At 38.8% G+C, this 26,963-nt stretch overlaps 1 protein-coding gene across 1 annotated transcript in view; it reads right to left on the bottom strand.

The window, feature by feature from the left end:
• Nucleotides 1–1,506: 1,506 nt before the first annotated feature.
• The window catches only part of LOC125485612 (dedicator of cytokinesis protein 1-like), a 105,718-nt gene continuing 80,261 nt past the window's right edge, over nucleotides 1,507–26,963 (bottom strand). The window contains exons 8-11 of the mRNA XM_048609181.1: nucleotides 19,857–20,033; nucleotides 19,354–19,437; nucleotides 4,686–4,823; nucleotides 1,507–1,557 (exon numbers count right to left, since the gene is read on the bottom strand). Coding sequence (XP_048465138.1) covers nucleotides 1,507–1,557; nucleotides 4,686–4,823; nucleotides 19,354–19,437; nucleotides 19,857–20,033 — 450 coding nt within the window. The remainder of the gene's footprint in view (nucleotides 1,558–4,685; nucleotides 4,824–19,353; nucleotides 19,438–19,856; nucleotides 20,034–26,963) is intronic.

Below are 26,963 nucleotides of genomic sequence, written 5' to 3'. Positions count from 1 at the left end.
AAAATGAATTGACAGAACCTGTTCAGTTTATTTGTATCTTTTGTCTTTTTTGTAATAGACATCCAACTGAGGCAGTGCACTAGGTCATTATTTGGCTCCCCAAAGGCTGTGAACTCTGAGCAGGCACCCAATACTGCCTGTGAGCTGTCACGAGGTAGCTTTGGTGGGGTGGGAATATTGGATTTTAGCAGCTCAGATTATTCTTACAAAACCCTAACCAGCACTCCTAATCCATAAAAATAACATTGCACTTACCATTTTGGATCCTCTTCAGCTGTATCTGTCGGGGTATGCAGAGCACACATGCTGTCTAATTATCTCTCAAAATGCCAATCTGGGCTCTATTTATATCACTGAATTCTAATTTGCATAATGAGGGTTATCATCTGAAAGATGCACTCACTCCAGCTTCCACAGTTTTCACCCATGACTTTCAGGAAGCATCACCATGTTTTTGCCTGTAAACTGGTGAAACTGTCTGCTATTATCTACAGTTCATGCTGTTCTTAAGTTAGATTTTGTAGCTGGCTTTGGGTAGATATTTTTCCTCATTGCTACCGGAGATCATTGCAGATAGAAAGTATTTATGATCAAATTGCAAACTTTAATTCAGTACTAGTGTATCATGGGACTATAAATGCAGTGTTAATTGATTTTATTTCACTGTATGTCATAGGGAAATAGTGCATACTGTACAAATTAAAGTATTACATTAAGTCACTAAGCAGAACTGGGTCAGGCTTTTTGGATATACATGATTGTATTCTGCATTTCTCATTCAATTATTGGTTTTGTGTGGAAGCCATTCACTGAGAAAACGATGGGTTGTGTGTGAAATAAATTCAGAATACTATGAATACTCAAACTTGAGTGGTCTAATATTTTACTCATGAACATAGATAGCCATTAAGGCTAAAATGTCATTATTTGTCATGAAGCTAAAATGCTCTCTTTCTGAATTATTTGGACAGTACAATTGAAGCGTTTCCTACTTCATTACTTAGAAAATAAACATTAAGTAGCTATTAAATAATTCTCTCAGTTTTGTTCCAGTATTGTTCAAAAACTTAGATCGTGACCCCAAACACATAATTAAGAGAAACAGCAAAAACAGGGATACTTTTCGTGACTGGTGTAAAGAATAGGAAACTGGGTTTCAGAGTATTGCAAGAAATAGACTGGATATTGAGGACTGGAGTATTGGCTGGGGCTCAAATTTCTTTGGTGGAATGCCTGCATTGGAAGAGTGAAGACTTTTCATAAAATCTCTCATTGTGATCATATACTTGTGCATGCAAAATCATAGAGGGAAGGCCATTTGGCTCACTGCGCCTTGCGATCTAAAACAGTCACCACTGGGCCCACTTTTTACCCCATTTCTCTGCAAATTTTACTTTCAAGTTCATATTCATATCCAATTCCTTTCGATGTGTTACCACCTAATTCACTACCACTATTCTTTCAAGTAAAATTTAACAGCTTGGTTATAAAACTGCTCCATTTTGCCTATTCTTGTTTGCAATTATTCTGTCTGTCTGTCTTCTGGTTACCAAATCCCTGCCAAATTAATGGAAACAGTGGAGAAATTATTTTTACACTAACAATGAAAAGCACTAAACACCAGAAACACTGTCATCCAAAAGGCAGTAAATACCTTAAATAGCAACTATTAGATCTCCAATAGTATTGCAGGTGGGCCATTAGGGCCTCTCTGTAGTTTGAGTTTATACATTCTTGTTGCTGTCTAACTATAACAATTTGTTGTAATACTGCTGATGAACTTAGGTCAAATACCACATTATTGGTATAATATAAAATGTTAAACACTATGTGAAATTTTAATCTATCACATCATGGAACATTGCCAGTTCACTTCCTAAAATCTCTCAAAGTTTTTGTTTGCTTTCTTTCCCTCCCTCTGAGCTCTCTATTTTCATGTCTCCATTAAAATATTTGACCATCTTTAGCTTTTCAGTGCTGGAGGAGGTTTGGATCACACCATCAACCTGTTACTTCTCTCTGATTGCTAGGGTTATTTCCTAATGTACATTTTTCAGTTTATGGCATTTTTTTTTCTCTTGCCCATTGTGAATTTGCAGTGACTTGCTTTAAGATGTAAACATTTTATTTCTTACTTTCATGTCCTCTCACCCTAAAAATGTGATTCTGCTTATAACAATTATATGCATGAATGGAATTCTCCTCCTGAATTTTCTCTTAAAAGATATAACTCTTCCTAATGTTCTTTTAGGTTTATATTTAAACAAGTAGATATTTTTGCAGTGTTTCATTTCCACCTATGAACATCTAAGTTTTGTGATTTTTCAGGCTTCCAAAAAGCTTCAACTTTAGAACAAAGCTTTTTTATATGAATATTACAATTTAATCAATGGCTGAAATCTTGTCAAATCAAACACAGCCTAAGAGCATTTTATGGAAGCAAGCACCAAAAATTCTTGTTATATTTTTTGATATGGCAGAGCTAGAAAGTTAGTGAATGGTGCAGGTCATCTTAGAAAAGAACAGATGGTTGCTTGGGAAGAAACAATGAACATAACTGATAGGATCAAAAATGTTAAAATACATTTGGGACAGAATATGGACACACTCAAATTGCACAGAGCTATTTTGAATCTGATCACCTTGAAACTTTGCAGCATTAATGAGATTGCATGCCCAGAACTTAGTCACTGTACAACTGCTTTAGTAAGTAAAAGCTTTGTATATTTAATTTTATGTCTGGTTGCTGTTTCCTTAAGTTAAAAAGAAGCTATATATTTTGGAACAAGGCTCCCTCTGGCTTATAAGTATCACACACTTAATTTAAAACAGATACCTTATTGATGTTAAAGTAATGGTAGTTCGTTATGATTGATTGAAACATTGATTGCAGTGTTAATGTTCATTATCAAGGCACATTATTTCATTTTTTTCTAACTGTAATGTGAACATTGGTATCCTTCCCTTTGACACAAAACAGTTTCGTTCCAAATGACCGTCTTAAATTATACATGATGCAATCAGAGAGAAAAATATTTCAGTTTTTACCTGTTTTCTCTTGTTGCTGGTGCTAATTTTTTGTCTGTGCACAGGTGCAGTCAGACCAAGACGCAGAGCATTGTCAAAACTATACCTTCCAGCATGCAAGATGCAGGCATAACAACCAATAGACCACAGGTTGTGGGGTTATTAAACTCTTTTCAATTACTAAGTACTCAGTTTTGTATGTAGGTTAAATGTCTTTTTCATTCATGATTAGCAGTAACTGCTTTTTGTTTTGCAAAGTATGGTGGATGACTTTTCATGCTCCACCTGTTGTGTCATATAACTCGAAACCAAAGGATTTTGCTTGTTGGTTATAGAGCTGGTGAAATCCTCAATGTCACCTCCACTGGGAAGGCCCACGGTCTTATAGAGAACCTTGGGCCTTCCCAGGCATCAAGGACCATGGTTTGGAAATTGTGCATCCCTGCCTGGGAGTTACTGGCAACTGTTATACTGTAGGCAAGATATCTGGGAGGAGCTTAGCATCGGCAGCAAGGAATGTGGCCACAGCCGAGTGATGACAGACTGGCAAGTGGTGAGTAGAAGAAGAAGAGTTCAGAAGAATAGGTTTCATTAAAGTCCTGCTGCAGAATTTCTTTACACATGTTTTTGTGGAGGTCTTGCCCACTCTGGCAGGATGAATGGTGGGCTGAAGCTGTTTCAGGTAGGAAACCTGCCCAAAGTGCTGAAGCCAATGATAGTAAGTCGTATACACAGGATAGGCTCATTGGAAGAGGGAAAGGTCATTGGGAGGTGCCAGAAGTGGGGAGTGATAGACAGGAGTACAGACGGTAAGCCCATGTCGATCAAGTCTGGTGCTGAAGAGGGCATTACCAAAAGTCACAATGGTGGGTGGAGATTCAGTGGTAGTCTTTTGTCATTGAGGGGAAATAGTAGTCCGGGATATCCTGATTTTATGGGAAGCAGCAGACATGTTGTGGGGCATGTTAACTGCATAGCTTCCTTTTTTGGATTGCTTGTACTTTAACCCCTGAAATGATCTCAAACCACTAACTTTAACTTATAGATCCAGCCCATCAGGATAGCAACAGTTACTAAAGACATATTCCTGTGGATCAAACAAAAGCTTGTTAAATGTCCAAGAGGCCTTTGTGTTGATGTAATAGTATCTTATATTGAACAGGTTAATATCAGTTTGAACCTATCAGCCATTACATAATGATTCTTCAGTAACAATGACTCATTATGAAGATATGTGGAGCAATGAGATGCTTGCCCATTGGGAGTGAATCACTAGGCAAATTACCACTCTACATCGTTCCAAAGTTCAATGAGCTAATCACAAGAGTAGCTGAACTAACTGAGACAGCATGAACTATGAACAAAACGAGTTAGTTTGTCTTAGGGTTTTACAACTTATCTCAATGGACCATGTTTAAGGAACCAAGGAATGGAAAGATACAAAATGCTGTGAATGCTGGAAATCTGAAATAGAAAGAATAAAAGCTAAAGATACTCAGCAGGTCTTGCAGCACCTGTGGAAACAGAAACAATTAACATTTCAGATTAATGAACTTTTATTGACACACTGATGTTTCTGCCTTAGATTGAAAACTGAAGCCAGAAAAGCTTCAGTGGAGCATCTTCATCTTTGGTATGTAACAGAAAAAAATACGTACACATGATTTGACTCCATATTGTCTCTCCACTTTTTCTTTTAATTCTTTGAAACAGGTTTCCAATCTCTCATGGAAAGGTCTCAATGCTTCAGTTACTTTCTCACCATGGATTCGTACACCTTCATTCAAGAATGGGATCTAAATGATTTCAAAAAATGCACAATGTGAATGTTCCACAATAACATTGTACATCTCCTTTAACATAACAAGTATCTCAAAATACGTTATAGGGCAAAAAGGAATTGTGAGGGAACTTATAGAGTGTTGAAAAACACTAGGAAAGATCCAAGTTTAATGCAATAGAAACAAAGTACTGGTAAAACTCAATAGGTCTTACAGAGTCTATGGAGAGGTTAAAATGATGGCAAGAGTCAGACAGAACAAAAGGAAAGGCCAGAGTTATGTTGGAGGGTAAAAAACATTAAGTAACAAAGATGTCATGGGACAAAAAGCATAGGTTGTGATAATGATAGTAATAAAGAAACAAAGGATTGATCCAGAGTAATTGTTAATAGTAAAGAATAATTCTGTCTGAAAGTAAAAGCATGAAAACAGATTGGCATTTGGCAAAATAAAATCAAATGAAGGGCAGCACTTATGGTCTGAAGTTGGGATTAATTGAAACATTTCAGCAAGTTGAGGACAGCAATCATTTTCTTTTTGTTGCTTTTTTCAGACATAGGGTAATTTCTTTTTGCAACAACATAAAACCCATCATATTTCTATCTCTCTTCTGTTCCAAGGAGCCATACTGGACTCAAAACAGTAACACTGTTTTTCTCTCTCGACAGATATTTAATACAATTATGTTGTTGCACTGTCCTCAGGCACTGGTTCATGGAAAAAGATTTTACATTTGTGATTACCGAAGAAGCACAAGTCTAACTTCACTTCAGCAAACTAATGCACTGTTACTGCACGCGGCTTGCAATTGCATTCAAAGAGGAAACTCTATACCAATGTGTTTTGGATACAAGTAGAATGAATGGGGTAGAGTTCCAGGAGCCAGTAAGGAGAATGCTGAGACAAAATCAAGCTTTCACAGGATAATGTGAGTAAAGGTTCCAAAAATTGCTAAAGGTGAGGTATAAATATAGACATGCAATGCCATGGAGGTGGAAACCGGTGCTTTTGGCAGTACAGCAGTTGTGGGATTGGAAAAACAATTCAAGGTCAAACAGCTTACTTGTTCAGAGAACACTGGTTCAACCTGTAACAGGATTTATTATAAACTTAATAATATCAGTCAACTCTATTGGCCAGTATTATCAGCCATACATTATCACCTGTAGGGATAAAACTATAAGGGACTGTAAGTATTCCAATGCATGTCTATTTCAAACCTTCTCTGTTAATTTCTCACTGTGGTTCAGTGTCAAAACCAAACAAATAATTCCAGTCATCTATTTTCTGCATTTTAATTACCTCACCTCACCTTTCTAACTAATAAACACCAGTTAATTCAGATTAATTTCTTACCACTTGTTTTTAACCTAACACTCAGTCTTAAGCATGCCAAACTGCTTAATTATTGATCTCTGTTCATATACATAGTACAGGAAACTAAAATGTTTAGCTTTTATTAATTAAATATGAATGGTCCTCTTTTCACTCTCATTCTTGGCAAAGGGCTATGCATTACAAGATATATTTCACTGGATTTCTGTAAGTTATTTTATGCCCGTTGTTCTGAATTCTTGTCATGGAAGTATTCCTTTCATTCCTGAAAACAAAGTTGCATTTAACTACATTGCTGGCTTGTATTGGAATAAATTCATGTCATGCATTCAGTTGTGTGCAATGTTACGGTTTTATATCTTTACATTTTTGGGTTGAATTGTAAGTGAAGAAATGAAACTGCACACTCAAGTAAATGATTATAGCGCTGGCAAATTCTATGCATTTTTCAGTTTACTGCATCCAGAGCTGTCACCAAGTATTCCCTACTGCATAGTTCAACACAATAATACACTCACATTAAAGTATAATAACTTCAACTTCAGTGAAGTGCTTTTACAACTTCGATACAGTATTTACATTTTCCACACCAGCTACTGTTATGCAATTGGTACTAACTTCTTCATCATAGTGTCACAGAGGGACACTAGACTTGGAGAGACTGATAAAACAGTATTTTTTTAAAAATGAATTCAAACTTCCAGTGAATGGCTTAAAATATCACAAGTTTTCAAATTTTAAGACTTGTACTGTAACTCAAATTAAAAGCAACTTTGCCTAAACACTAAAATAAAACCACAAACTGTGAAACCCTTCATGAGTGATATTCAGTACCCAAACCTCCCTTATGATTGCAACATCATATTCTTTTGGGGAATTTTGTGCGTGCATCTCATTAGTTCTGATGGAAGATCAGTGGTCCAGAAATGTTTCTCCCCACAGAAGCTGCCAGACCTGCTGAATTTCTCCAGCAATTTCTGTTACTGTTACCTGAACACTAATTCAGTAAGTCATTTATATCCTACACTACAAGAAAGATCACACCCCAACCACATCAATGATGGGAATTAGTATCCTATACTTTGTAACTTCTACACAAAAACCTAGAGATAAGAGGTTTGCAATCATAAATGTTGCCTGCTAATTGTGTTCATGGTTTAACTCATACCTTCAACTAGAACAGTTTTTTTTTATTTTGGAAGGTTTTATATTCCCCTTTATGTTTGAAGCATCCTCTTCTCATGTTCTCTCTTTTGCTGCTTTAACTTGCCTTTTCACTTTCCTTCAGAACTCCCTATAGTGCCTTGTTCTCATTTGTATTATCAACCTGGCATCAGGGATACAATTTCTACTTCACCTTACGCTCCTCTTTCATCAGGCTTTGGTTTCCCTGCCTGTGTCTCTCATGGGAACGTCCTTCAACTGCACAGGAACCATCTCCTCCTCTTCAAAGGAAGTCCATTATTCTGTTACAGATTTTGTGCAGCACAAGTTGTCAGGACCTCTGCCCGAATATTGTTAAAGCCTCTAGCCTTTGCAGAATTCAATGCCATCAATCATTTCTAGATTTCACATGGAGTGAACGGAATTGACTGATGCCGAGGACCTCATGAGGAAGCGAACACGATTTATCCACTTGGCACTTCTGGTAGAAAATGACTGCAAAAGCTTTAGTTTTTTTTCTTTTGCACTGATGTGCTTAGCTTCCTCAATACAATGGATGGGGACAGTACTGCAGTCTCCTCCACTTAGTGTTTAATAGTCCGCCACTGGATTTACAACTGTACGTAACAGGACCGTAAAGCTTTGATCTGATCTGTTAGTTGTGAGATCTGCTTTTGCTGTTTTACATGCAAGCAGTGTTGTGCTGCAGCTTCACCAGATTGACACATCATTTTTAGGCATGGCTGGTACTGCTCCTAGCATGTCCCTGCCATGACTTCTGGTCATGGGCTGCCCCAACACCAATGTTTAATTGGGCAACATTTCAATCCAACCACTATTACATTTCAGACAGTTAGTATAACAATTTAGCAACAGCAGAGAGGTCATAAACTGGTGGTGAGGTAAAGCTAGATGTTGTCATATGTAAAAGCAAATACTTTAATTTTAGCAATAAGCAATATGTGAATGACTAATTGAATAGACTACAAATAGAGCCAATGAACACACTAGAAGTAACATAGAGTCATACGGCACAGAAACAGACGGGTTTGGTCCAATCAGTCCATGCCAAGCATAAAAGGAGCAGGAACGTTCTCTAGCTCTGATTAGATAGTTATGAAAACAAGTGGGTGCAGTTCCATTCAGCTGAACAATGGTGCAGAGGTATGTCAAAGGATACAGACAGGCTGAGAAGAATGAATAGGAGAATGAATGAATGAATAGAATGAATTTTTTCAAAGCTTAGGAGACTTATTGAGAGCCACTTTGCTGCTCTGGCAGGGCAAAAGCTAATTGGAGAAAATCATACATGGACTTCCAGGAATGATAAATATGCACATGTATAACATCATGTTCAAGACTTCTGGAGAGAAAGGGGAGTTAGAGATGGTGTGGTGGTTTGCAAAGACATTGGGTTGAAGGGTTTGTTATTCTCTCACCCAGCCCTTTTTGATGCCTCTTCAGGGCCTAGATCTCCTCCATCCAATCAGATCTTCCCTGCCAAACAACCCAGCCTTCTCAACAAAGCCAGGATTAAGAGGTTTGCTAGTGTCGTTGTGCTGTGTTAAACAAAATTGCAGGTTTGGGAGCCAGGGTGTGGCATTAGAAAGGATAAACAAAGTGCACAAATGATTTAGTAAGATATTTAGGACTAGTATTAGAAATTAATAGTTACAGTATTAGATAAAGTCAGGCTAAAAGGATATTCTTTAAGACTTAGACCAGACATACCGTGCTTGTATGTAAATGCTTGGAGTGTGGTAAATAAAATTGTTGAGCTGCAGGCACAAATATTTACATGTAAAGATAATGTTGCAATAATAGGGGAGGGTTGGCTGCTGAATATTTCTAGACACAATTAGTTCAGGGAAGATAGAGAAGGAAAGGAGAAGGGCTGGCAGCATTGTCCTGCTGGGTTAAGGACAGAATCAATCTTATTAAAGTTAAGAAACATTGGAAGTGCCATTACACTAATGGATGGATCCTTTACATCATCAACTGGTGGGACAGATATAGAGCTGCAAATTTTCAGGGAAATTATAGAGAGATGCAAGAACTAGATTATTGTAAACAGGCCTTTAATTATCCTAAATTTCAACTGATACCAATGCCATAAAGAGCATAGATGGAGCAGAAGAGAACTTTTCTGAAATAAGTTCAGTGCAGTTTTCTCAATAGGTATATTACAGCTCCAATAAGGATGGAGGCATTTCCCGAGTGGGTTCTGGAGGTTTGCATACAATGATGTTGTAGACATGCTCACCGAGCTGGCGGGTTTGGTTGTAAACGTTTCAGCACCCTGCTAGATAACATCGTCAGTGTGCCTCTGGCTTCACTGGAGGCGCACAGACAATGTTACCTAGCAGGGTGACGAGATTTTTGCAACCAAACCCACCGGCTCGGTGAGCATGTCTACAACCTCATCCACAACCCAAGCTACAAATCTTCTCGAAAACTTCACATGCAATCCTCTTCCAGCAAACCTCATTCCACCAACACTTGCTGTCTCCAGGAATCCAGTGGTGATTCTTGGTGAAAGCCTCAATGCAATACCACCAACAACCGCCACACTCAGTGGCACTGCCAGAAATAGGGAGCTGTTGGCCTCTAATTGCTTCAACTCTTGGGTTGGGATTTCTGCCCATCCAAGGACTTGATTGAGCGGGTAACTTAAATTGTGTTGTGAATCCCATGCAAAGCTGACATAGGATTCTGCTGATACTTTTAACTGGTGAACAGAATCCCTGTCACTTCAACTAAGTTCTGTTGCAAATTTGAGTGAGGAGATAATTAGGTAACAGTGATGACAGTGTAATAAGGTTTAGATTAGCTATGGAAAAAGGCAAAAAGCAAAATAAAGTGAAAATATTTAATTTCAGGAGGACCAATTTCAGAGTTAGGCTTAGGGTTTGGGTCCCGAATAAATTGGAAGTCAATGGGAGGAAACTCTCCACAGGTTTCAGCCATACTTAGCACACATGAAGATGGTTATGGTTGGTGGTCAATCATCTTAGGACACTGCTGCAGGAGTTCCTGATGTTTTCCTGGGCCTGCACATCTTTTACTTCTTCATTAATAACCTTTTCTCCATCATAAAGTCAGAAGTAGGGATATTCATTGATGATCACACCACATTCTGTACCATTCACATCTCATCACAGCAGTAGACCCTGAAACTGTCTGTGTCCATAAACAGTAAGACCTGGACGCAATTCTGACTTGAACTGATAAGGGGCAGGTATCATTTGCACCACATAAATGCCAGGTAAATAACTATCTCCAAAAAGACAGAATCCAACTCTTACTCTTTGATAGTCAATGGATTTATTATCACAGAATCCCACACTATCAACACTTTGATGGTTGCCATTGAGCAGAAACTAAACTAAATAAGCTGAATAAATGCTTTTGCTGCAAGAACAGGTCAGAAATCTGGAATTCTGAGGTGACTAACTTGCTTCCTGACTACTAACTACCTGTCCACCACCTACAAAGGCACATGTCAGGAACGTGGAGGATTAATTACCACTTGATTGGGTGAGTGCAGCTCCAACAACAATCAGCAATCTAGACACCATTCAGGACAAAGCTGCCCACTTGACTATCACTTGATCCACAAACTTAAACAATCATTCCTTCCACTGAAGATAGTAGCGGTAGTGCGTACTACCTACAAGACGCAATGCAGTAACTTACCATAATCCCTTCAATCGGATCTATGCAATTAGTGACCTCTAGGCACAAGGTCAGCAGATGCATGGGAATACATCATCCAAATCCCAGGTACACACAATCCTGACTTGGAACTATATTGCTGGTTCTTAATTGTCACTGGAGCAAAATGTAGGAACTCCCTTCCTAACAACACTGTGGGTACACCTACAATATAGGTTGCAGTGGTTCAAGAAGGCAGTTCACCTTCTCAAAGGAAACTAGGAACAGACAGCAGATACTTGCCTTGTCAATGACAGACACATTCCCCGAGAATAGCATTAGAAAAAAGATCAGGGTCAATTATCTCCCTCCATGTCATGTACTTACATGTTAGGCAGCTCTTCAAGTCACTGCTAAACCTCAAGGTCCTTAGTAAAGCCAAACTGAACTATTTCCCCCCAGAATTCTCAGATCTCTGGCCTGCCCTTCATGCTCATTATCAGAGTTCATAATAATACTACTGTTATACAGTTACCAGATCCTATGAAACATCTGCTAAAATGTATACAATAGTAATTAACACTTCAGCCAATCTTCTTTTTTTTGGGGTTTTTCCATTTTATTTGTTTCTTTTAAAAAAAGTTGTTTGATTAGCACTTATAAAAAAATGTCAACAGCATGATTTTATTTATTTTGTGGATTATATTTTATTTTATTGATCAAGCTTTTATTTCTCTGAATTTGAAAGTGCAAGAAATCATGATACATGGGCAAATCTTTAGTTCATATATTTGTTGGAAAATGGTTTGGTGACGAGTGGGAGGTTGTGCCCCACTAGTACTCGCTTGCATGACTAAAGGCATGGAACGATGCGTGGGTAGATGGCAAGTACGCCAAGTGAGATTTGTGGAAGGAGCTTTGTGCAGATTTGTACAGTTGCAGGGATAAACCAAATATGCTTCTAAGCACCATATTAAAGGTCAGAAACTCTCCCACGCACACATAAAAAAGATTAAACTATGTAATGACAAAACTTTATTCATTGTGAAGACAGATTTTGTAACTGAAACAGGTCCTTGATTCAAATCATGGTACATGCAAAACCACTGGATGATCTCAATAACTCTGATACTGCATAAACGTTCAGTGCTCACTACTGGTTAGAGGGCATTTTGCACAATGTAATGCAATTTCCACAAACATAAAATTGCTTGTTTTAGAAGCAAATATAGCTACCTTTACTTGGGTTGATTTTGACATCCAGTTTTGACTACATTCTCCCATAATGCAATAACAATGCAATAGGGTTGGTGCAAATCATGATCTTGCCTGTCATTACCCATTTGCATTAAAGCACAGTAGCTTCAGCCTTCAGGTTGTGCTTGACCCGAAAGTGCTCCGATGGCTTGGGCCTCAATTTTAATATCCCCTAACCATATGGAAATCAGAAAGGAACAGGAGTTAAACTGTACCCGCAGACTGTACACTAGTTTCTTGCAACAGATTGGATAACTCCAAACGTTAATTGGCAGACAGCAAGGATACTCATCTAAAGTTAATGGGGTCCTTTTCCAAGATGTAGGTTGGCACTTAAGCTGCAATCATAACCCAAGACCAAAGCACAAGAACAGTGGTGGCATAGACTATCCTCAATCATTCAGAAGTGGTCAGCACCAAAACGTTCTTCCGTCTTATAACATTTCCATGCTCTATTAGCTTACAAAACCCGCGCACTGCACGCAGTCATGTCCATTTGTGTTTTTTGTTAGAAAGTTAATCATGTCCCTGACCAGACATTCACCCAGTTCTTCTAGTAAATATTAATTGACATACCATTAGCCTAGTCTCTAGGAGAATGAACTCTTTTCAATTCCAAACTTTTTTTCAGTGTTTTAATTTATAATTGTGTTTTCTGCTCATACTTTAGAAAATCCCCAAACTATAATAAATCCAATAAGAACAAAGAAAATTACAGTACAGGAACAGGCCCTTCGACCCTCCAAGCCTGCATTGACATGCTGCTCATCATAACTAAAATCCCCTACTCTTCCGGGGACCGTATCCCTCTATTCCCATCCTATTCACGTATTTGTCAAGACGCCCTTTAAAAGTCACAATAGAATCTGCTTCCACTACCTCCCCCGGCAGCGAGTTTCAGCCGCCCACCACCCTCGGTATAAAAAAAACTTGCCTTGTACATCACCTTTAAACCTTGCCCCTCGCTACTTAAACTCATGGCCCCTGGTAACTGACTCTTCCACCCTGGGAAAAAACTTCTGTCTGTCTAGTCTGTCCATGCCCTTCATAATCCTGTAGATCTCTATCAGGTTGCCCCTCCACCTCCGTCGTTCCAGTGAGAACAACACAAGTTTCTCCAACCTCTCCTCATAGCTAATGCCCTCCATACCAGGCAACACCCTGGTAAATCCTTTCTGTACCCTCTCCAAAGCCACCACATCCTTCTGGTAGTGTGATGATCAGAACTGAACACAATATTCCAAATGTGGCCTAACTAAGGTTCTATAAAGCTGCAACATTACCTGCCAATTTTTAAGCTCAATGCCCCGGCTGACGAAGGCAAGCATGCCATATGCCTTGTTGACTACCTTTTCCACCAGCGTTGCCACTTTCAGTGACTTGTGTGCCTGTACAGCCAGATCCTCTGCCTATCAGTACTGTTAAGGGTTCTGCCATTTACTGCATATTTTCCATCTGGATTAGACCTTCCAAAATGCATTACTTCACATTTTTCCGGATTAAACTCCAACTGCCATCTCTCTGCCCAAGTCACCAACCAATCTCTATCCAGCTGTATCCTTTGACGATCCTCATCGCTATCCGCAATTCCACCAACCTTTATGTCATCGGCAAACTTACTAATCAGACCAGTTACTTTCTCCTCCAAATCATTTATATACATTACAAACAGCAAAGGTCCCAACACTGATCCTTGAGGAACGCCACTAGTCACAGCCCTCCATTCAGAAAAGCACCCTTCCACTACTACCATCTGTCTTTTATGACCAAGCCAGACTTTTAGCCATCTTGCAACCTCACCTCTGACCCCATGCGACTTTACCTTCTGTATCAGCCTGCCATAAGAGACCTTGTCAAAGGTCTTACTGAAGTCCATGTAGACAACATCCACTACCCTACCCTCATCGATCATCTTTGTCACTTCCTCAAAAAACTCAACCAAGTTAGTGAGACACGACCTCCCCTTCACAAAACCATGTTGCCTCTCGCTAATACAGCCACTGATTTCCAGGTGGGAGTAAATCCTGTCCCAAAGAATCCTCTCCAATAATTTCCCTACCACTGACATCAGGCTCAACGGCCTGTAATTAACTGGATTATCCTTGCCACCCTTCTTAAACAAAGGAACAACAGTGGCTATTCTTCATTCCTCTGGGACCTCCCCTGCAGCCAGTGAGGATACAAAGATTTCCCTCAAGACCCCAGTGATTTCCTCCCTTGCCTCTCTCAGTATTCTGGAGTATATCCCATCAGGCCCTGGGAACTTGTCTACCTTAATGTTTTTAAAGACCCCCAATAGCTCCTCCCTTTTGATCTCATCATGACCCAAACTATCTACGCACCCTTCCCCAGACTCATCATCCACCAAGTCCTTCTCTATGGTGAATTCTGATTCAAAGTACTCATTTAATAGCTGACCCATTTCCTCTGGCTCCATATATAAATTCCCTTCCTTGTCCCTGAGTGGGCCAATCTTCTTGCTCTTTAAATATGTATAAAAAGCCTAGGGAATTTCCTTAATCCTGTTGGCCAATAACTTTGCATGACCCCTTTTAGCCCTCTTGACTCCTTGCTTAAGTTTCTTTTGACTTTCCCTGTATTCCACCCTTGTTTCATGTGTTCCCAGCCTCCTAGCCTAGATAAATGCTTCCTTTTTTTGATTAGGCTCTCAATATCTCTCATTATCCAAGGTTCCCTAAACTTGCCATACTTATCCTTCATCCTTATAGAAACGTGCCGGTTCCGAGTTCCCAGCAACTTACACTTGAAAGCCTCCCACATACCAGATGTTGATTTGCCCTCAAACATCTACCTCCAATCTACATTGTTCAGTTCCTGCCTAATATGGTTGCAATTTGCCTTCCACCAATTGAGCACCTTCACCTGACAACTATACCTATCTTTATCCATCAGTACCTTAAAGCTTACTGAATTGTGATCACTGTTCCCGAGTAGCTCCCCTACTGAGACATCGACCACCTAGCCAGGCTCATTCCCCAATACTAGGTTCAAAAGAAACTGTCTTTTTCTGAGAATGTAGGAGTTAAGACAAATTGTGTAAGTGCATATAAGGTGAATCTAAACTGAGGAAAATATTGACAGGGTAAGATAAAGTGAAACAGGGGCAATACTTGTGTGGAGCATAAACAATAGTATAGATTTGGTGGGCAAAATAAACCGTTGCTATGCTGTAAATTTCATTGTCCATGTCGGCCAGACAAGGTCTGCTCCTATGATGCTGCTTGGCCTGCTGTGTTCATCCAGCCCTGCACCTTGTTGTCTCGGATTCTCCAGCATCTGCAGTTCCTACTATCTCCAAGGTCTGTTAAGAACACTATTCTCCACAGGCTGTCCAACATTGATATTGTTAATGGTACAATCCCTACCCATGCTTTTGAAATACCCCAGTGTGCTGAAAAATCTTCTAACACTTAGTGGATCTTCTCTTCCAGACTTTAAACATGTATTTTTCTTTTTTGGCATAGTTGATTAATTTGATTAAACTGCTTTATGGGTCTCAGCAATAACTCCAGAAGGCTATTCTAACTTTAAATCCTTCTCTTTCGGTAGTGATACTAGTCAAGGACCTTCTTCAGTCAAAACAGAAATGTGAAAGTTGAAATATTCTGTCAACGAATCTGCAGAAAATGGTGGCACCCAGACAGACTGAAAAAGGCAAATGAAAAATTTGTAAATGAAGAAAATAAAGCAGTAGTTAGAAAAGGATATCATCAGCATGAATGAACAATGAAGAAAGATTAAAGAACCTATCAAGGAAAGAAGTGAACAGTGCATTAGGTTTTCAGAAAAAAAAAATCAAGGAACCATTGGTCATTATAGCAATATTGCAAAGAATGGAAGGGTAGCGAAAATGGAAGAATATTAATACTGACAAAGGCATATTGAAAAATAGACACTTGAATAATGAGTTAACAAGAGAAAAGGAATGAGAACAATGCCTTTAAAGACCAGCGTTTTACACTTGAAGATTGGATTGGCTAGGAAGAGTAAACATATGCAACAAAGAAAGGAGGTTAAGGGAATTCAGTACAAAAAGTAGAAAACAGCAAGGAGAGAGAGTTAGGAAGGTTTTCAATTTACAAACCCTAACAAAAAAGGATAAAAATGGAAGAAGCATATTGAAAAGTTACATGCATAAAAGTAAAAATATGAGAAGAAAGCAATGTTATGTTGAATTAAAAACCAAAAGAACTGTGGATGCTATAAATCAGGAACAAAAACAAAGTTGCTGGAAAAGCTCAGCAGGTCTGGCAGCATCTGTGAAGGAGAAAACGAAGTTAAAGTTTCACGTCCGGTGACCCTTCCTCAGATCTGAAGAAGGGTCACCAGACCTGAAACGTTAACTCTGTTTTCTCCTTCACAGATGCTGCCACACCTTGATGTTGAATTCATTGGCCTACACAAAAATACTAGTGACTTAGATAAGAGCAGCAATAAGTGAGATAAAAAAATGGAAAAGCAGCTGGAATAGATCAAATATCTACAGAGTTGATTATAAACATGGGATAGAACTTAACATGATGGTTTACTAAGCAGCGATAAGATATTTACTCATCAGGAGGATAGCCATGACCATAACTGCACCACGGAACACCAGCCTACGGTGTCCGCAAGGGTCACGAACCTCATTTCGCCTAGTGATCTCCTCCCACTGCCTCCAAGCTCATAGTCCCCGAACCCCGCCCAGCCTGCTTCTACCTCCTTTCCAAAATCCACAAACAGGACTGCACAGGCAGACCCATTGTTTCTGCCTGCGTCTGCTCCACAGAACTCATCTCTTCCTACTTCAACTTGTTTTTTTCTCCCCTTGTCCAGTCCCTCCCTAATTACATTCCCACGTGATTCCTCTGACACGTTATGCTGGTTTTAGAATTTGCAGTTTGTGGGCTCCAGCGCCTCCTCTTTACCATGGATATGAAACCATGAACTCATCCTCACTCTGAGCAACATCTCCTTTAACTCCTCTCATGTTCTTCTGGTCAAAGGTGTAGCCACGGGTACCCACATGGGCCCCAGTTACAGCTGTCTCTTTGTGGGGTACATGGGACATTCCTTGTTCCAGTCCTACACCGGTTCCCACCCGCAACTCTTTCTCTGGTATATCGATGACATCAGCAGTGCTGCTTCCCTCTCTGAGAAATTAGAAGAGTTTATCTATCATGCTTCCAATTTCCACCTTGCTCCCACCTTTACCTGGTCCATCTCTGACCCTTCCCTTCCATTCCTCAACATTTCTGTTCCTATTTTTGAAGATAGGCTGGCCTCTAATATCCACTACAAACCCACCGACTCCCACAGTAAACTTGACTATACAACATCACACGTGCTTCCTGTAAAGACTCTATTCCATTTTCCCAGCTCTTCTGTCCCTGTTGCATCTGATTAGAAGATGCAAACTTCAACAAGGGGAGCCTCTGAAATGTCCACCTTCTTCTTCAACTGAGGATTCCCCGGCATCGTGGTTGACAAGGCCCTCAACTGTGTCCAATCTATCTCACACACTTCAGCCCTCTCGTCCCTCTCTTTCCTCCCACAACAGCGATAGAGTCCCTCTTGCTCCCCCAAAACCATCCCACCAGCATACAAATCCATAGGATCATTAGCCACCATTCCTGCCACCTCTGGTGAGATGCCACTACCTGACACATATTTCCCTCCCCTCCCTTGTCAGCCTTCCGCCAGGACCCTTTCTTTTGCGACACTTTGGTTCACTCAGCCTTCACTCACAACACTTCTCCACAGTGCCTTCCCTTGCAATTGCAGAAGATGTAACACTTGTCCATCTACTTCCTCCCTCCTCAGTATCCAAGGCCTCAAGCACACGTTCCAGGAGTAGTAGTACTTTAGCTGCACTTCACTCAATCTAGTCTACTGTATTTGCTGCTCACAACGTGGTCTCCTCTACATTGGGGAAACGAAGTGCAGACTGGGTGACCTCTTTTACCTGCCACTTCAACACATCTGTGTTCCCTGGAAAACGTCTGGCTCAAGCTTGCTGCAGTGCTCCAGTGAAGCTCAGTGCAAGCTGGAAGAACAACACCTCATTTTCCACGTGGGAACACTGCAGCTTTCTAGACTCAGTATAGAGTTTAACAATTTTAGGGCTTGAACACTTTCTCCCACATTCTCATTCTAATCCCCACACACCAGGCCTTGTCAATACATGGGCTGCTATCACACACAACCCATTGTCAGCCGCAAATAGCCCCCATTAGCAGCTATTCACTCTCCCAGGCTGACCTTTACCCACTCCTTTGTCTAGCCAATTGTTTTACTTTCTCTCTCTCTCTCTCTTTGGGCCCTATCTCTACCTATCAGTTATTCTTCCCCACTCCCCATCTTTTGCCTAAATACCAACATTTTCCTAGCTACCATCAGTTCTGAAGAAGGGTCACTGGACCCGAAATGTTAACTGTTTTCTCTCCACAGATGCTGCCAAACCTGTTAAATTTTTCCAGCAATTTGTGTTTTTGTTGCCATGTACTCATTCTTCATTTACAGCTACTTATTGCTAAATATACACTTATTGCATTGCTATTGGGAAAGTGCAATCGTTGATAAGAACTGAAATGTTCCACAGAACCTGTGACACATGATGAAAAATGAGTGAAGAATATGGATTCACACCAATAATGCTAATGTATAAATAAACATATCTACAAATAAACATATATTGCATGTATTTGGACAGATGGCAAGATCTCTTTTAATCAACAAATACCAAAATTATTTGGCAGTTTTAAGTAACTAGTTTATTTTCCAAAATAGCTTAAAAGTCTCTAGAAAAAGGGTGTTTAGCTGAAATTCAGCGTATTTTATACCGCTTTTCTTCCATTTCTGTTATTCAAGTATAACAGGCTATGAATGAATTTACAGGTTAAGATGTGGAAAAACAAAACATTGACAGAGAAAAAGTAGTCTCATGTGGAATTATCTACTAATATGTCTGTGTCATGATCTGCAACTTACGATCTTCAGATGCTTCTTCTGTCTTATAAAATGAAGACAACATTTTTAACCAGGAAAAATGCAATGCTCATTTTCTGTCCCAGGTGATGCTGGTTTATTTCTTTGAGACAAGCAACATCTCATGTTAAAATCACTGAGATTTTACCTGCCAAGCTATAAGGTCCTTCAGCTTTTCAATCTTCTCAAGGTCTTCAGTGTGTTCTTGCATGTATTTTTCCGTGAAGAATGCCTAGCATGAAAACAAAACACCATTGGAAACCCATTTTTAAGTTGTTTTTTTCCATAATGGATCTAGCATGCCTAGGTGTGGTTCTGTAGCAATTGGAAGTATATGATTGATTGGTGGTGGTGAGGGTGCGGCTGGTGTTGAGGATGGGGATATCAAACTTCTCGTAAATTTTACTAAACACTCAATGAAGAAATTCTAAAGAGTATTGAATATCAAGAAAATATGTAGACACTGGGATTAATTTATCCATAATTTTGCTAAAAATAACAAAGTACCAGTGAAAAATGATTAATCAATATTAGCTTGGATAATCTTTGAATTAATCTTGTTATTCAAAAGCACAGAAATTTTAAAAATGTTTCATATGTTTGTATCAGTATTGTTAAACACAAAAGGGGGAAAAAAATCAATGAACAAACCTTTTCATAATTGGTGAAACCCCCCATCACTGCAGGATCAACGATTCCATTCAGCAGCATGGACAGAGGGTTAATGGGCAGACTTGGGTCATTCATGTGTTGTTGAACCATGTTAGTGATCTTCTCATTTGTTAACTGCATTGTCTCAATTGCGTTCTCCAAAGGGCTTATCTCAATCTGCAAGGATACATGCATAAAATATAGCGTTCAAACTAGCACCTCTCTACACAAAACTAGATATTAAAATGTTTTATTCAAGTTGACAAAATATTTTGCTGTTCAGTTTTTTAATCTTTTCCACAAATAGTAATTAGCAGCAATACGTGGTTTATGATCTAAAAACGGCCAGGAAAATTCAGGACTCATGTGGTTCATAATCCTGTGGATTGAAATATTTTAGTAAATAAATAATGAGAATGTTGCTGTTTTATATTAAGCAAATTCTAGAGGGTTATCTTCCTCCCTGTGATTTTTCTTAGAACTTACCAGTCTAAGACTAGTGCCTACAAGTACATGCAGGCAATGCCCTGGGTTATGACCTGGCTCTGCGCCAGGCTGTTTGCAAGTCAATTTGTACGTAGTTTGGAACGTGGGAATAAATAAGTTGCAGGAAAATATAAAATAGCAGTTCATAAGTACAAGGAAATGTTTGTTTGTTGGATCTTTAAAATTAATATTAATACATCCCTGTATGAGATCATGTCCTTAAATTCTAGCATTCTTAACTCAGACATTTGCAAATTCGGGGTCCCTTATATTGGTAAGCTACATAAAATTGAACAAATTGTTTTATGCATAGCTATAAAATGGGTGGGAAAAGTCTTGCCATCTATAGTCTTGGATGTCAGTCAACTATGACTCAGCTTTACAATCTTCACTAATACATTAAATATATTTAAACTGCATAATGCCATCACTATAGCCAACACCAACAAATATTGAAAACACAGAACAATGGTGTAGATTTTGGAGTCAATTGCAAGTAAATAACACATCATGTTCTTTATGCTGACAGCTTTTCATAAACTTCTCATGGGCACGTTATGATCATTCAGAGTCCAATGCAATGCCCTATTATCTACATCAAATTAGGATGTAGGAGAACAGAGTGGCAAATGCTATAGCAGCCTGCAGAGTCCAAATCAGGAAGTGTGTAATTGAATAATTAATTTATTGCAAGATCATATAAAGAAAGTAAAATAAAAAGGAGGGATAGAAAAATGGACTGAGAAACAAAAGCAAAAGAAGAGTAAAAAAGAAAAAAAATAAGTAAAATCAAAAAATGAAATTCCACATGCAAACTTATAAACATTAAGTTTCAACTTCAGTGAAATTGTTTGTTTGGTAGCAATTAAAACTAGCTCAATATTACAAATTCACCTTTTCTTGGACGAACGCCATCCAAATTTTTATTCTACATGTAAATGCGTAACTAGTGGATGACCATTGCTAGTTCACACTATTCATGTTTTTGATTGCTGAATCTTTGGCTAAATAGTTTTGGATTGAAGCTTGAGAAGGTATCAGACAACAGAGACAGCACCTTTGCAATTTCTTAATGTAACAATGTATATGCAGACGTTGGACACTGCAGTCCAATTTAACACTGATACTATTATTCCTTGAACATATTCTATAAGGATGTAACAAATAAGATAGATTAAGGGAAACAAGTAGATCCAGTGAATTCAGATTTACAAAACTCTCATAAGGTGCCACATAAAAAGTTCCTCCACAAGTTGACATGTTAGCATGGTAAGAGAATTGGCTAATTAACAGGAGAGACAGAGTTGGGATAAATGGACCATTTTCAGGTTGGCAAACTGTCACTCAGTTGAATTCTGTAGGGATTAGTGCCTGAACTACTTACCATCTATATTAATGACATGGATAAAAGGAATAGACTGTCTTGTAGTCATGTTACCTGATGGTAAGAAATCAAGTTGTGAAGAGGATACAAAGAGTCTACAAAAGGATATTGATAGGTTAAGTGAGAGGGTAAAAAATGGCAGATATAATGTGTGATTGCCCATTTTGGCAGATAGAATAGAAGAGCAGATAATTTAAATAGAGAGATAATGCAGAAGACTATAATACAGAGGAATTTAAGTACCTGCATATGAATCACAGAAGATAGCACTCAGGATATAGCACTAATTAGGAAGGTAAACAGAATATTGTCTTTTATTGCAAGGGGAAAGGAGTTTAAACATAGGGAAGTCTTGTTACAACTGGACAGGGCATTGGTGAGACAGTACTTGGAGTAGCGTATATAGTTTTATCATTTTACCTGAGGAACAATATATTTGTATTGGAAGCAGATCAGAAAAAGCTCACTGGGCTGATTCCTGAATGATGGTGTTGTCTAATGAGGAAATGCAGAACAGGTTGACCAATACCAATTGAAGTTATGAATCAGAGGTGAGCTATTTAACATATAACATTCTGAGGAGGCATGACAGGGTAGATATTGAAAGGATGTACCCTCCTTTCAGGAATCTATATATAGGGACAAAAACAAAGTTGCTGGAAAAGCTCAGCAGGTCTGGCAGCATTTGAGAAGTTAAAAACAGAGTTAACGTTTCGGGTCTGGTGACCCTTCCTCAGAACTATTTATAGGGAAACAGTTTAAAAATAAGGGGTTGCACATTTAAGATGGAGATTAGGAGGCATTTCCTCTCAGAGGGTCATTTATATTTGGATTTTCCTATTCAGAAAGCAGTGGAAAGTTGTGCCATTGAATATATGCAAGGCCGAGTCAGACAGATTTTTTATTGACAAGGGAGATAAGAGAGCTGTGGGGGACACAAGGAGAAGTGCAATCCAGTCCAAAATCAGACCAAAATCTTATTGAATGAGAGAACAGATTTGATGGGCCAAAATCTTATGAATTTTACTAATGATTTACCTGCTCCAAATTCCAGCTAAAATGCAGATAATACCAGCATCACATTTATGAATTCCTTAGGAAATATGTGGATTTCGAGATTTCTTTGCATACACACATGCATCCATAACCTGGACATATATAAACTACCTGGTTTAAAAAATTGTGGAATTTTGGAGAGTGAGTTATGCGCAACACTACAAAACACCCCAATTTCCTTCACCTCTGAAGTCTTCCGTATTTGAATTCTGACTGGTAGATTACTTGGCTGATAAGAGAAAACCATATAGCAGAATGCCAAGAAATAGAATGCATGCAAAATAAATTCATCAAATTTCCTGTTGAAACAAATCTATGTCTCAAAACTGGCTTCCTTCACTTCTCAAATCAGAGTAGGTTAGGAATAGGATTAACACTTGTCTATTAGTATGTATCTCAAAACACTGTTCTCCACTGCGATAAAAATTGCTCAAACTAATTTTTCTCATTGTATTGGCAATATTTTTCAGCATTTTAAAAATTAATTCTCACTTGTGGCCTTCTGTTTTCTATTTTGATTGGTACATTTATATTGCACAAGCATGAGCTAACGTTAATAATTCAACAACTTCGCTGATTGCAGGATTTCAAACTTGCTGCACCTAACATGCATGAAGGATGATTAAATTAGTTCAAACTTAAGTTTTACAATTCCAAGAGAAAATATACTGGTACAGAATTGGTGCCTTTTGGGTCCAACTGTTTGTACTGAGACTTGCTAACGTATGACCATTTAAGATTTGTGCACATCTTATTGAGATGGGGAAGCTCTTGAGCATTTCTGGCATTACCAAAATGATAATGACATTGGGTACTTCTAAGTGTCTAACTTTGGGAGTGCACCTATGGAGGAAGTTTCAGGGCATTAGTTAAAAAAACAAAATTAAATTCTACATGAATTGCATTTCTGAACGCCCGCTTTATTGTGATTGAGCATCTCTTCACAACTGCAGAGAACTATTAATTAAAATTCCAATAAGCTTCACTGTGGACAATGAAAACCTAATTTAGTCACTAAATCTGTAGTCGAATTGTAGATATAAACTTTAACCTGTAATTCTGCATAAAATATGCAGTACAGAAACAGGTCATTCAGTCTGTTCCAGTATTGATACTCCCTGCACTTCTCTCGCTGTATCTCTATATTATTTAATCCTGTCCAAGTTTTAGTTTCTATATTATGTGATTTATTAACTGATATTATACATATTATTCTATATTATTTAATCCTGTACTTGTTTTAGTTTCCTTTTGAAAGATCTAAACTAGAATACTGCCTACATTTTTCATCTTCTAATTAAGAAATCATATAAATGCGTCAAAAGTGATTCAGGCAAGGTTTACTAGACTGATTCCTAAGGTTGAGGGGATTATCCCATGACAACATTGGGCGATTATATGAGTACAATACTCTAGAAATCCAAGTACTCTCTGTCTACACATCCTCTGCATCCACAGTGCATGTTACTCCTTCACAGGAGAAGTAGTATTAGATTGGCACTCGATGATAAAGTTGCTATAGTTCTACCAGACCCCAGGGTTGCTTTCCCATTAGAGAGGTGTGATCGGTCATGAATTTAACATTAAAGTCACATGCCTCAAGCAAAGGGAGATGCTGAAAAGGCTGGTAAACTAACATCTTGGTCATCTCAGCCAGTGCAGGACTTGAACTCATGTTGGTGTCACACTGCATCACAAAACATGTAAAGCTCATTTCAAGAGCTGGTGCAATATAATGGGCCAAATGGCCGCCTTCTGTGCCATAAAACTTCTGTGAAAGAACTCAGTAAATTGATTAATCATCATAGATTTTTGACAAAATCAAGCTGACTCATCTGACCACCCTGAACTTTTCTGAGTATGGTTCTATAATATCAGTTAATAAATCAGATCCAAGCTCTATGGCCCTGCCACAGCCAGCTGTGAATGGGGGTGGAAAAGTAGGCAACTGACCAGAGAATCAGGGTCCACACATATCCCCATCAATGATGGGGGAGTCCTGCACTCAATGGAAAGATAAGGCTAAAGCTTTCAAAATTTGCATTACGGAGACATTGTTACTGGGTCACTAAGACTAGGAACTCTATTCAAGAGTACACAACATTCCTGATGAACAGGCAAAAGGAAAAAGTAGGTGGTGTAGCTTATTAATAAAGGAAGGTATCAGTGTGGTGGTGACTAGTGAAAGAAGTATTCTAGATCATGATATGGAAGTAAAATTCAATTATTATGCTCACTGCTACCTAGGGGTACCTTCACTCGGAAGCCATGTATAAATCCGGTCATATATTAAACTTTGCAATTGTGTAACATAACTTGGTTGGTTTCCAGAATGTGCTGCTGTAAGAAACTATGAACTTTCATGTAAGAAACATTCTATGAACTTCTCATGCAGGTGACTACTGCTGATCTGATCTTTCTATTGTATGTGTAGATTAAAATAACCCATGATTATTGTTATCCCTTTATCACAAATGCCCAATACTACTTCTTGTATACCTTGTTCCACATTACAGTTACGTCAGGAAACATTTACACTATTCTAGTGACTTATTTGGGATGAACCATTTTTACATCCTGATTTCCTGCACCAAGGTAATCTTTCTAACTATGGCACAAATGCCATCCTTGATTAACAATGCTACCATTCCACTTCCACCTCGCTTACTTATCCCCTTGAAAATTATATCCCTCAATATTCAAGACCCAATTCTGGTTATTCTCAAGCCTCTAATGGTTGTCAGATCATATTTATTAACTTACATGTGTGCTATCAGTTTGTTTATTTGATATGGATGTCATGTGCAGTCAAATACAGAACCTTCAGCTTTGTATTTCTGTTATTTTTGCAACGTCTAGTTGACTGTTGGTGTATTTCCTAGGATCCTCTTGGCAAACTTTTGGCCCTCAATTCACATATTGTTATTTTCCTCTCATCTCTTATCTTTGATATGTCACTTCTTTCCAAATTTGATCACTAACCTTTAGTTTAAAACCATCTTAACTTCCCTAGAAATGTAGTTCACAAGACTGGCCCCAGCATGGTCAGATATATTTTGTTCCAATAGAATATCCCCCACTTTCCCCAGTATTGGTGTCAGTAGCCCACAAACTGAAACCCACTGCTCCCACCTGTCTTTGAGCCATGTATGCATCTCTCTAATTTTATGCACTCTATGCCGATTTGCACATGACTGAAGTAATAGTCTGCTTCTGCTTTCTAATTTAGTGCCTAGCTCCTCATACTCTTTATGCAGAACCTCTTTCCTAGTTCTGTCTTTGTTCCTGATACCTATGTGGACCATAATGACTGGATCTTTCTCTTACCTCAAGTTCCTTTTCCACCCTAAACTGATGTCCCAAACCTTTGTACTGGGCAAGCAACACAGCCACCTGGACTCTTGCAATTTGCTGTACAGAATGGTGTCACTCTTACCCTCTTTATACGACCCACTACTACTACATTCCTGCCTTCTGGATCCCCTTCTCTGCCTTACTCACAGTCACACCCTCCTATCTCTGAGCAAAGAAAAACAAAATCAAAAGACTCTGCCCTAAATGGTGTGAATGTCTCCTCGTACAAGAATCCACATAACTTTCCTTCTCCCTGATTCATCATAATGTACTTCAGCCTTCAGCTCAAACTTTGCGCCAAAGCTGCTCAAACATCAAACACTTACTTCAGATGTGGTTGCCTTGAATCACAATGGTATCCAGGAACTTCCACAAGCTGTAGTTTTGACACATCACCTATCCTGCCATCCTTAATGAACTTTGATGAATTATTTAATATCATTCATTCATTTTTGTTATTTTATTTATGTGTCATTAACTTTACCACCAATTTGTAATCTATGTCAAAACACAAGAATAGAAAAGACCTTAACTCCTTACCAGAGACTCACTAAACAGCTAGCTGCTTTCTCTGTAGCAAAGCAAGAATCAATTCCCATCAGCTCCAATGAATCTAGCTCTGACTCAGACTGCTTGTATTGGGATCCTTTCTTCACAGGTTCCTCTAGGTGATGTTGACAGGTCTGTCACAGGGTCATCATCTCACTTGCTCCTTTACGTGATACTGACTACGTGCCTCAGGGTTCTTCTCTCATCCATTTGCCTCCTTTAACACAGATCTTGTTGCTTTTCTCCTCACAGATGTTGTTGCTTTTCTCCTCACAGAT

Source organism: Rhincodon typus, chromosome 20 (assembly GCF_021869965.1).
Source record: "Rhincodon typus isolate 14 chromosome 20, sRhiTyp1.1, whole genome shotgun sequence".
Classification (NCBI taxonomy): domain Eukaryota; kingdom Metazoa; phylum Chordata; class Chondrichthyes; order Orectolobiformes; family Rhincodontidae; genus Rhincodon; species Rhincodon typus.
This window is presented reverse-complemented; position numbering and strand designations above follow the sequence as displayed.